Here is a 12,485-nt window from a genome sequence, read left to right as displayed (position 1 = left end):
GCAAAAACCAAACTTAGATTATAATCCTAAATGGAAACTTATAAAGATCTTAGAAGATTATATAGAAGTAAAGCTTCATAACCTTAGGGTGAGAAAAGATTTCTTTTTAATGTTTCCTATTCTTTAGTTGCTAGGCAAAATGTATTTGTTACTTTTCAGTATATTTTGAAGTATTTCAAAATGCTTCTAAGAAAAGAAGGCAATTGCCATCAATAGCTGTAATAGAATAGCATTTTTGCTTTGAGATGTGACACACGGTTACAAGCAAAATTAAGCAAAAAAGCAGTACAGACTGTTCTCATATTTACAAAGCAGAAACGATTTAAGGTACTAATTGAAAAAGAAAATACTATACTGTTAAGTATATCAAAATTAAGAACTTTTTTTCTTAAAACAAGACCATAAAAAAATAAGAAAAGACAGCTACAGAATAGGAAAATCACTATAAAAGGACTTGGATCTAGAATATATAAAGAATTTATATAATTCAGTAAGAATGCAATAAAATAGAAAAGCAATTTCACAAAAGAGAAAATCCAAATGGCCAATGAATATATGGTGTGATGCCTAATTTCAATAATCAGAAATTATTATCTACAAATTACACTACGATTATTATACTTCAAATTAAAACCATATTAAAATAGCATCAGAATAATCAAAATTTGATAATACCAAGTATCGAAAATTGTTACAAGTGCGGAACACCAGAAATGCTATACACTGTTAGTAGGAATATAAATTATAAAACCATTTGGAAAACAGTTTGGCATTGTGTAGAAAAGTGAAACGACTCAGCAGTTTGTCTCTGAGATATATACTTTGGAAAATGTTTTGTTGGTGTTTAAAATGTCATGGCAGAATTTTTGTAATAGCCAAAACTGGAAACAATAAAGATGTTCATTGACAATAGAATGAATAGTTCCCAGAGCTGAATGACGTGACTGGGGATCCGTACACGTGTTGGCCTGGGAGTGCCATAAACAGATGTGCTGTGCTCAGGCAGGGCAGGGTGAGGCTGTGCAGCACTATGGTCCTGGGGTGCAGGTAGCCTAGGTATGGAAGTAAGTGCCTGCAACCTTTATGCACTGGTAACAGCCTGCAGGAAACAGGGAGGGGGAAGTAGTGCTCGGGAGGGGTTTAGGATAGGTAGGTTGGGCTGTACTTGGGGTGTGGGGGTGGGGGGCAGGTGCATGCACTGGGGGCTGGTGGAGTAGGGGCGCCCGGAGCATGGGGAATGGGAGCAGGTAAGGGGGTTCAGGTGCGTGGGGTGTGGGGCAGGTCACCAGTCACGGGACTGTACCCGTGAGGGTAACGTGTCCAAGGAGCGCAGCCTGTCTTACTTCCTATTCCTGTGTACCCATCCGTACACTCCTGTGGGCTCCACTGCTCCACTCCCGTCTCCAGCTTTCTGCCTCTTAGTTCCTTGACCTGCCCCATGTGCAGCAGAAGTCCTCCCAGGTCAACTCCCGAATTTCTACCTCTGTTGCCCTCCTGTCCCCTCTCCAACTTTTCCGTGGAGCAGGGCCAATCTCAAGCAGCTCTCATTGGCCATCTTCCCAGAAGTCCCACCATTGTTTCTTAATGTTTTTTTAAATTGTAAAATATAATATATATACAAAGGAAAGCAAGAGAAAAGCAATAATGTTCAAAGCACATTTCAACAAGTAGTTACAGAAAAGATTCTGGAGTTTGCCCTGGACTACCATTCTACCATCTCAAATTTTTCTGCTCCAAAACACTAGAAGCTAGAAGAAATATTAATACAGTGATTCAGAAGACTTACTCATTTGTTAAATCTCATTTTCTCAGTTATACCTCCTCCTCCAGCTTTAATCCTCCCAATCTATAGAGGTCTTTGGGCAATGCCTGTTCTGACTTTTTTCATGTTGAGAAGGGAGGGGATATAATTAATTGATAACACTAAAGGATAGGGAGATGTAATTAATAATTGATAACCTTGAAGAGGCTGGTCTGGTGAGTTTAAGGACCTATCTGACCTCAGAACCCTCTGGGAATTATGTGTTCCAGGAAGGCAAACCTAGTGCATAAAACTTTAGAGTCTCAGTTCAAGCCCTAGGTGTTCTGAAGAGTCAAGAGGGAGACTTCCAGGAAGATAGCAAAATAGAGTAGCTCGAGATTAGCCCTACTCCATGGAACAGTTAGAGAAGAGACAGGAGGGTGACTGAGGTGGCAATTTGGGAATGCAGCTGACCTGGGAGAGCCTTCTGCACCACATGGAGTAACCCTGGTTGCAGAGGCCGAGGAACTGAGAGGCAGAAAGCTGGACCCTGGTACGGAGAAGTGGAGTCCACAGGAATGCACGGATGGGAGCCAGGCACTAGGAAGCCATGCCACGTTCCTAGGGCATGGTACACTCACCAGTGCAGCCCTGTGACCTGGTGATTCACTGCACACCCCACACACCCATACACTGACATGCACTCCCATTCCCTGCACTCTAGCGCCCCCACCCACGAGCCCCCAGTGCTGCCTCATACCCCCACTGCAAGTGCAGCCCAACTCACCTCTCCTGCACCCCTCCTGAGCACTGCCTTCCCAAACCTGTTCCCTGCAGGCTGTGGCCAGCACAGAAAGGCTGCAGGCGCTAGCCTTGATATCTAGGCTACTCCTGGCTCCTACCCGCCCTGCCCAAAGTATCGTACACTTTTGTCAGAGCATCCCCTGAGCTCTGCGTGTCAATGTACAGCACTTCTAAGTCTATGCAGGCGCACAGGCCCCCAGTTACGTCTTTAAGCTCTGGGAAATGCACGTTACAGCTGTCCTAGAACTGTACATGCGCACAGACCTCAGCCACACCCCCCAGCTCTGAGAAAGTGCTGACATCCACAGCTTGGTCACATCTGCCCCCAATACATGAAGGCATAGTGCTAACCTGCTGCCATAGCACTTTGCATGTGCCCAAAGGCCTCCGTGCATTAGACCAGTGCACACCAGAGTTACATGACCCAGACTGGTACAACGCACAGCTACATCCTCCCTTACTGTTAGGTGCCCACCAGCACCAGCATAACACCCCCAACCTGCACCCATACCTGCCCTGAAACAAATCACCATACTAAGTGCTCCACCCTGTGCCCTGCTCCCTGCTGTACAACCATCCCACAAACACCTCCACCCCGTGCCCTGCTCCCTCTTGTACAACCATCCCACAAACACAAGGCCTTAGGCTACTGAAAGAAATCAACTCCCAAAGTAAATCAATCAAGATATCTACATGTGACAAAGACAGCAGAAGGTCACTAAGAATATCACAATGCAGACAGAAAAAGCCCTGAGTAATCACCAGATGAAAACACCTGAAGAGACACAGACGTTGAAACAACTAATCAAAGATATTCATACAACTCTACTTAATTAAATAAGCGGGATAGCAGACAACATAAAAGAGATCAAGAAGACAATAGAAGAGCACAAAGAGGAATATGAAAGAATAAATTAAAAAAATAGCAGAAATCACAGAGATTAAAGACTTGACCAAATAAAAAACATACTAGCAGCACACAACACCAGATTTGAAGAGATGAAAGAATAAGTGATATAGAGGACGGGATAATTGACTTCGAAGACTCAAAACAGCAAATGGCAAAAAAGGTAGACCTTGCTAGCTATCATAACATGCCAACCCCCAACCAGGACCATTCCAACTAATCCTAAAGAATACCTAGGGTAATTTTTAAGATTCCACAAGGGTTTCAGGCACTAGAGTAACTTGCCAGAAACCTACAACCTCCAGATGAGTCCCTGGTCCAGATAAATTCTGAAACTTAGCCCAGCCTCTCCAGAATATCAGATAGTTCCATCTCCCGACCCCACATTAGTGACAGACACTTCCAGTATCAAAAATTTCAAATTGCCATAGCCCAAACAACCCCAGTGAGAGGTATGGAAAGATCAAAACTGATGGTGGAATTACACATAGAAGATAGGACTTAACAAATGAATGTGAGTGCTGAATCATTAAATTGACACCTCTTAGTCTCCAGTATTTTAGAGCAGCTGAAAGTAAATACCTAAAATTATGAAATTGTAACCCATGTCAAAATCTGAAATATGTTCTGCAACTAATTGTGGTGCTGTGCTTTGAAATTTATAGCTTTTCTGTATATATGTTATTGTTCACAAAAAAAAGAAGGAAAAAAATCAATTGTGATGATAAAATATTTTAAGCCCTCTAGCCTCCTATATTCTAGAGCACCTAGAAGGAAAAATATGAGAGGATCATATGGTAGCCCAGGACAAACTCTGGAATCTATCCTGTAACCACTTTTTGAAGTGTGCTTTGAAAACTATTGTTTTTTTCTTTGCTTTGTATATATGTTATACTACACAGTAAAAATTAAGTTAAAAAAATAATAAAATGACACACACACACACATTGTGGTAGTTAGGTTCAGGTGTCAACTTGGCCAGGTGAAGGTGCCTAGTTCTATTGCTGTGAACATGAGCCAATGGTACGTGAACCTCATCTGTTGCTCATTACATCTGCAGTCGGCTAGGAGGCGTGCCTGCTGCAATGAATGATTTTTTATTTAATTGGCTGGTGCTTAAATGAGAGAGCTCAATGTAGCACAGCCCAAGCAGCTCAGCATGCCTCATCTTAGCACTTGCATCTTAGCCCAGGCCTTTAGAGATGCAGAAAGAAGTCACCCCGGGGGAAAGTTGTTGGAACCCAGAGGCCTGGAGAGAAGGCCAGCAGAGATCACCCTGTGCCTTACCATATAAGAAAGAACCTCAGTTGAAAGTTAGCTGCTTTTCCTCTGATGAACTAATGAAATAAATTCCCTTTTATTAAAAGCCAATCCATCTCTGGTGTGTTGCATTTCAGCAGCTAGCAAGCTAGAACATACACACGCATACAAAACTGATGAATGAAAGAAGCAGGACACAAAAGAATATGTACAGCAAGATTCCTTTTATATGAAGTTAAAAAACAGCAAACTGATGTTAGTTGGAAACATTTGAATAAAATTGCTAAAAATAATAATAGGAAAAAGCAATATTTCTAAATGTACTTTATACAGTATAATTTTGAGTGTATATGTAAGGAAATTAATGAATTAAATATCACAAGTAGACATTTGGCTTTTATCTAAAACCCCCAACATAAATACATTCTGTTGAGCCAAAATATTTGGTGGAGGAGGGGAAATCTCATTAGGGGAAAATAAGAGGACACTTTATATTTGCTTATGTAAGGTATTTAGGAAATAGTATTGGGTAGACTTGATTACTGACAATGTTTGACTAAATAAGAAAAAATGATCAGAGATGACCAGGTTTCTATTTAAGCAACTAGGTGAATGCTGTTGTTACTTGCTCAGGTTGGGGATAAATTAAGAGTAGTTTTGTACTTGAATTTATATAATTTGGTTGTAGAAGTTTTTTAAACCAGAAGAGGCCAGGAGCGAGGCAAGGCTTAGAGATTTGAGTGTTATTTGAAATTAGAGTGAATAAATAAGTTGGCTCAGGGAGAGCTTGCAGGAGAGAGAAAAGTGCAGGATGAAACCCTGTAATTTAGGAACTTGTGAAAAAGATTACTATTTCTATTCAATCTATTCAATCTCTATTTGTTTTTTATTATTAATGTCACCTGCTATTGCTATATGTTTGTTTTCTAAATTTAAACTTAAAAAATTTAAGTTGTACTTGCCAATTGTGATTACTTTTAACAGCCATTTCTAAATACTTGATAAAATCTCAATATATTTGATATATGTAATAAGAGAGACTGAAAATAAGACCAAGAAGGAATTTTAGCAAACACAGAATTAGTATAGAATTTTTTAATATAGAGTACAGAATGTAAGCTATTCCAGTAGGCAGTTTAAATGCTTAAATGTTATAGCAACTCTTAAGACTTTTCTTTTGATTACCTTCTGAAGCTTATCTTTAGGTATTATTAGATATTCACTGTTGTTTAAAGTCTTTTGAAGACATTTTCATATAGAAATTTTCAAATATATACAAAAGTAGAGAAAATCATAAAATGAACTCAACACTCTACTTCAGCACTTATCAACACTTGTCTTGTTCCATCCCTTCCCCCACCTAACACCCTACTGGATATTTAAAGAAAATCCTAAAGTTGTATAAATAGTTAAGAATATCATATATATTTTAAATTTTAGTTGAGTGTGAAATAGTCAATTACAAATTTTTAAAAAATATTTTTATTGACAAATCTTCACACAGATACATTCTATACATGGGGAACAATCAGTGGCTCACAGTATCATTACATAGTATGTATTCATCGCCATGATCATTTTTTAGAACATTTTCATCTATCCTGATAAAGAAATAAAAAAAGAAAAAACTCAACCATACCGTACCCCTTACCCTTCCTTCTCATTCACTGCTGGTATTTCCATTGACCCAATTTATTTTACCCTTAATTACAAATATTTTTACGGTTTCTCATTTTACTTGGCAATTTAGTAGATTACCTGGTGAAGTATTGATAAGAGCAATTGTGAAGTATATTTATGCCTCCATAAAATTGACATTTTGCTTTTACTTGCAGGGAAAATTATAAAGTCTGTTCCTGGAAAACTAATGAAAGAGGTGACTAACTGATTTTTGTGTATTCTACAACATGATAGTCATCAGTATATTTTAATATTAATGAATTTTAATAAGATATAATTACTAAAAATCATAATTTTGATTTTGGCTTCTCACACAATGATCTCTGTATTGCCACAGAAAGGTCAGCATTTGGAGCCATTCATCATAAATTTCATTAATTCTTGTGAATCTCCAAAGCCTAAACCAAGTAGACCAGAACTGACCATTCTCAGCCCTACTTCAGAAAACAACAAGAAGGTACTGCACATTACGTTAAAGAGGCATTAAGTTTCACGTTGCCATACTTCAGATAACTTCTCCATTATAGGGAGAATCCTGTTAATGCAATGGATGGAATTTTACGTTATCTTTATATTGAAATAAGTTTCACAGTGTACCAAGAAGGTATTGTGTAGTTACTTAGTTATTTGCTTTAATGTGGTAAATGTTTTTAGATATTGTATTTGTAAACCTTTACCATTTCTGTATTTGGGGGATTTTTTAAAATGGATTCCTTAGGGGATAGATAAATCATCAGTTTCCCATAATCAAAGAATTAATTGCTGTAATGTATTTATATTTATTTTATGGTATTACCTAATATTAATGGCTTATAAAATATTTCATCCATTCATTAAATAAGTATTTTATTGTGTGCCTACTGTTGAATGAAGGCAATGGAGATATAAAGATATAGTTCCTGTCCTTAAGCAGCTTAGTTGAGTGCCACAGTAGTGCCAAGCATGGAGAGTCGTGGGAGCTCAAAGGACAGCTCCTCCTTCCTCCTCCCAAAAAATCTGTTGTTTTTGTGATTACTATAAATGGTAAACAGTTGTTGGAGATCTTACTGAGGTAGACCAGAGGGGCAGAGGCTGAATATTTTCATGAAGCACAGAGACTCCTGAGGGTCCTGTCTTGGCTAGTCCTGCAGATACCATTTCCAGTTAACCAGAAATGCTTCAGTTGCAGTGGTAGTTTGCCCAGATGGGACTCCTGGACCCAAGGCATGATAGGTTCAGATCCCATAAATGCCTCCATTTCAGAGAGGCAGTATGTATGTGGTACCCTGCTATCTTTCGAAGGAAACGTAGTTACTTGTGGCCCCTGGGAGGTGCGTGCATCAGTAACCCATCAGGAGTTGGGACCCTGATTAGGCAGTCGGGTTGCTGAGACTTCAGGTTGTAAGTCCTTTGCCCATGTGACCAGTGGGAGAGCCTCTTGAATCGCTCAACAGCCAGTCTTTAAAGCATCTTTCTGAGGAGAGCCCCAATTAAAGGTGGATGTCTTCTAGGTGACTTGATATTTGGGTCTCAGATATGCTATAGATGTGGGATATGCTTTCAGAAGCTGAACATGCTGACAATGTATTGGGCCTCTTTGGCCAAGATGGAAAGGAGCATGGGGAGTAAGGAGATGGAGGTGGAATGGCTGTGGGACCTGGCGGCCTTCCCTGCTCCAAATGTAGCCCAGAAATTTGATGGAAGTGGTAGACCCCCTGTATCTTATGATAGGTGACTATCCATCACTGCTGGGTCAGGAGGTCAGTTGTCAGTGTGGGAGCCCATATTCCTGGTTACCAGCCAGGAGGATATCATCTACATGCCACAGAAGTATGTCAGATGGCAGCTGGAGGACTGCCAGATCCTTTCAGCAGAATAGCCCATTGGGAGCCTAGTAAAAGCATATTGCAGGCCCCCAAAAGTGAAAGCAAATTGAGCTTGATGTTCCTCACATATTGACACTGAATAGAACATAGTGGCAAGGTCATTAACAGTAAATCAACTAGCATCAACCTTTTTGACTTCTTCACAAGTATTGACAGGGTCCATAGAGGGACCTTAATGGGAGACATGGTCTTGTTGAGGTTGCGGTAATCAGTGGTCAGCTTCCATTCCCCCCTCCCCTGCTTTGAGTAAAGGCCAGACTGTGAGATAAAAGGTCAGAGTTTCAGGACACTGCCTTCACTGTGTCACATATGATTAGGTGTATCTTCTCAGTGCCCTGTCTGAGCTGGTATTGTGGAATGTTAAGCACGTAGAGGGGTTAGGGGTGCTTTATCAGCTCCCAGCAGGCATTGCCCAATTGTCAGCATGAAAGACTTGGCCTTAATCCATGTGGGGAACTGGAAGTGCTAGGATTTCCATTCCAGTGATAGGAAATGGGAGCTGGGAAGTTGGAAGCAGCAGTATTAGGGCTCATGATAAGAGGATAGGTCCTATCTAGGTGGTTATCATGGCAGGTGTCCCAGGTACCTGACCCCTCTCTGCCAGTCAGTGGGCATGGCGGGGCCAATGCACTGCACTGGTAAAGTGAGAATCAACTGTGATTTCCAGTCCAATATCTAATAAAGCCATGAAAGTGTGTGGATTTTTTGACTCCCTAAATACTGTGAGGTTGATGAACAGGTGATTGTTGTCCATGGAGGCTCTTGGGGGACAACCACCAGGCCCGTAGCAAAAGCTGGGGCTGATCATTGGTGAAGATCTGGAGCTTATCTCTCTGGGTGGGTGGGCTGATGGACCATTTCAGCATCAAGGAGTGTATGTCTGCAGGACTTCATGCAGCTTGTTGGAGATGAGCCAATTAGGGAGCCGGTCCCCCTAGTCCTGTTACGAGTTTTTGAATCCCTGGGGAAGGACGCTGGGGAAGGGGTGCAGGGCATGGTAGCTTCTGACTGCTTTGCTCTGAGCAGGAGGGGTAGATCATTGCCATAAACATCTCATTGGATGGTTACTCTTTTGTAGTTTCCAGGGTGGTGGGGGCCTGCAAGATTGGATTCACTTCAGGGACTATTGCCACCCCAGCTAGGAGGGTTATCTTGATGTGTGATGGTGTTTCCCTTAAAAACAGTTGTAATGCAGTGATGTCCACAGTGGCTTGTCCATTGGTGTCCTGGTGGCCCTGTAGCAGTAGCACCTGTGTACAGCCAAGTGGTATTCTTCTGATGGTCCCCACATCAGAAGGTGTTCTGCTCAGTTCTTTGAGCAGGTCTTGAATCTCACTCAGTATTAGGGGGCAGGCTTCCTCTTGTACTTCTGTCGTATCCAGGACACTCTTTTCCTCATCTGAGTTGGCTGTGAAGGTGGCTTCTGGCTTTCCTACCATATGCTGGGTAGTGACTGTGGTGATTGGGGTGCAGCCAGTGGCAGTCCAGCACATTTATAATCACTGTTCCATAGCTCACAGGACTCTGGTTACCCAGGCAGAGTACTGCAACCTTAAAGTGAGCCTGTGTGACACAGTTACAGGCACCCAACAAGCATCATAGGGTGTCGTACATCCCTTAAGTAGCTGCATGGGAATGCATGGAAGGGCAGTGGTAAAATGCCATTTGTTGATTTTATGGATTTTGCTGTTGTCATTAGCTCAGGGGTCTACTAGGGGATAGTTCTCTAACTCCCATTATTGGCTGACAGCAGGAGGCCAGTTTCTTAATATTTTTTACCTGGACTCTTCTGATAGATGATGTCATGGTGCCTGCAACTTTCAGGGGTGGAGGGCTCCTTTTGCAAAGCAGGGCTGATACCCTCCAGGTAGCAGTTGGCTCTTCAAGCCAGTGATATACCCTTGGTGTCCATCTGTCTTCCTGGGAGCCTCTCTTTCTTTATTAGTTATGTGGATCCCTTCTTCATCACCAGTTGTATCCAGGATTTATGGATGGCAAAGTCCCTAGGGTTGACTTCTCTCCTTGGGTTTAGTCTGTGTCATAGATGAGTTTCAGGTACCATATGATGTTTCTGCAGTTTAATCAGACAACACTCTTACAAGATTAATGGCAGGAGCATACCAGTGTTGGGGCCCCTTTACAGTCAGGAAGTCATATGATTGACCTCTGTCCAGAGATAGCTCTCAAATTTTGAGGGAATCTCTCACCTCTCATATATGTATTCAGTCCAGGTCATTTATCAGGAATTTCTTTCATAAAGGTTGTTCAAGCTAATATTGTACAGTTTATTTTAAGGTTTCTAGAAGTTAAGCTGTGCTGAGGTGGCCTTGACTGTGGAAATCCCCTGGCTGGGATTGTTTCTTACTCTTGAGTGACACATAGTTTCAGCCTTGCAAGATGCCTTAGTAAGTTTACTGCCTGTCATTAATTTTATAGCCATAATGTGTCTTTAGAGTATACCACAGCTTTTTTTTCTCTTATGGTTTTATCTTTTTTTTATTTTTTTTTAATTTTTTTTATTAATTAACGGAAAAAAAAGAAATTAACCCAACATTTAGAAATCATACCATTCTACATATGCAATCAGTAATTCTTAACATCATCACATAGATGCATGATCATCGTTTCTTAGTACATTTGCATCGGTTTAGAGGAACTAGCAACACAACAGAAAAAGATATAAAATGTTAATATAGAGAAAAGAAATAAAAGTAATAATAATAGTAAAAAAACAAAAAACAAAACAAAACAAAAAAAACCTATAGCTCAGATGCAGCTTCATTCAGTGTTTTAACATGATTACTTTACACTTAGGTATTATTGTGCTGTCCATTTTTGAGTTTTTGTATCTAGTCCTGTTGCACAGTCTGTATCCCTTCAGCTCCAATTACCCATTATCTTACCCTGTTTCTAACTCCTGCTTGACTCTGTTACCAATGACATATTCCAAGTTTATTCTCGAATGTCCGTTCACATCAGTGGGACCATACAGTATTTGTCCTTCAGTTTTTGGCTGGACTCACTCAGCATAATGTTCTCTAGGTCCATCCATGTTATTACATGGTTCATAAGTTTATCTTGTCTTAAAGCTGCATAATATTCCATCGTATGTATATACCACAGTTTGTTTAGCCATTCTTCTGTTGATGGACGTTTTGGCTGTTTCCATCTCTTTGCAATTGTAAATAACGCTGCTATAAACATTGGTGTGCAAATGTCCGTCTGTGTCTTTGCCCTTAAGTCCTTTGAGTAGATACCTATCAATGGTATTGCTGGGTCGTATGGCAATTCTATATTCAGCTTTTTGAGGAACCACCAAACTGCCTTCCACAGTGGTTGCACCATTTGACATTCCCACCAACAGTGGATAAGTGTGCCTCTTTCTCCGCATCCTCTCCAGCACTTGTCATTTTCTGTTTTGTTGATAATGGCCATTCTGGTGGGTGTGAGATGATATCTCATTGTGGTTTTGATTTGCATTTCTCTAATGGCCAGGGAAATTGAGCATCTCTTCATGTGCCTCTTGGCCATCCGTATTTCCTCTTCTGGTAGGTGTCTGTTCAAGTCTTTTTCCCATTTTGTAATTGGGTTGGCTGCCTTTTTGTTGTTGAGATGAACAATCTCTTTATAAATTCTGGATACTAGACCTTTATCTGATATGTCATTTCCAAATATTATCTCCCATTGTGTAGGCTGTCTTTCTGCTTTCTTGATGAAGTTCTTTGAGGCACAAAAGTGTTTAATTTTGAGGAGCTCCCATTTATTTATTTCCTTCTTCAGTGCTCTTGCTTTAGGTTTAAGGTCCATAAAACCGCCTCCAATTGTAAGTTTCATAAGATATCTCCCTACATTTTCCTCTAACTGTTTTATGGTCTTAGACCTAATGTTTAGATCTTTGATCCATTTTGAGTTAACTTTTGTATAGGGTGTGAGATATGGGTCTTCTTTCATTCTTTTGCATATGGATATCTAGTTCTCTAAGCACCATTTGTTGAAGAGACTGTTCTGTCCCAGGTGAGTTGGCTTGACTGCCTTATCAAAGATCAAATGTCCATAGATGAGAGGGTCTATATCTGAGCACTCTATTCGATTCCATTGGTCGATGTATCTATCTTTATACCAATACCATGCTGTTTTGACCACTGTGGCTTCATAATATGCCTTAAAGTCAGGCAGCGCGAGACCTCCAGCTTTGTTTTTTTTCCTCAAGATGTTTTTAGCAATTCGG

The 12,485-nt window shown here is 40.6% G+C and overlaps 1 protein-coding gene across 4 annotated transcripts in view; it reads left to right on the top strand.

Annotated features, from left to right (window-relative positions):
- The window catches only part of SNX14 (sorting nexin 14), a 136,077-nt gene that overhangs the window by 105,488 nt on the left and 18,104 nt on the right, over window positions 1–12,485 (top strand). For all 4 annotated transcript variants that reach the window (XM_077162358.1, XM_077162357.1, XM_077162360.1 and 1 more), the window contains 2 exons: window positions 6,548–6,588; window positions 6,730–6,849. In XM_077162358.1, the coding sequence (XP_077018473.1) occupies window positions 6,548–6,588; window positions 6,730–6,849 (161 nt within the window). The remainder of the gene's footprint in view (window positions 1–6,547; window positions 6,589–6,729; window positions 6,850–12,485) is intronic.

The sequence above is a fragment of the Tamandua tetradactyla genome, chromosome 5 (assembly GCF_023851605.1).
Source record: "Tamandua tetradactyla isolate mTamTet1 chromosome 5, mTamTet1.pri, whole genome shotgun sequence".
Lineage (NCBI taxonomy): Eukaryota > Metazoa > Chordata > Mammalia > Pilosa > Myrmecophagidae > Tamandua > Tamandua tetradactyla.
This window is presented reverse-complemented; position numbering and strand designations above follow the sequence as displayed.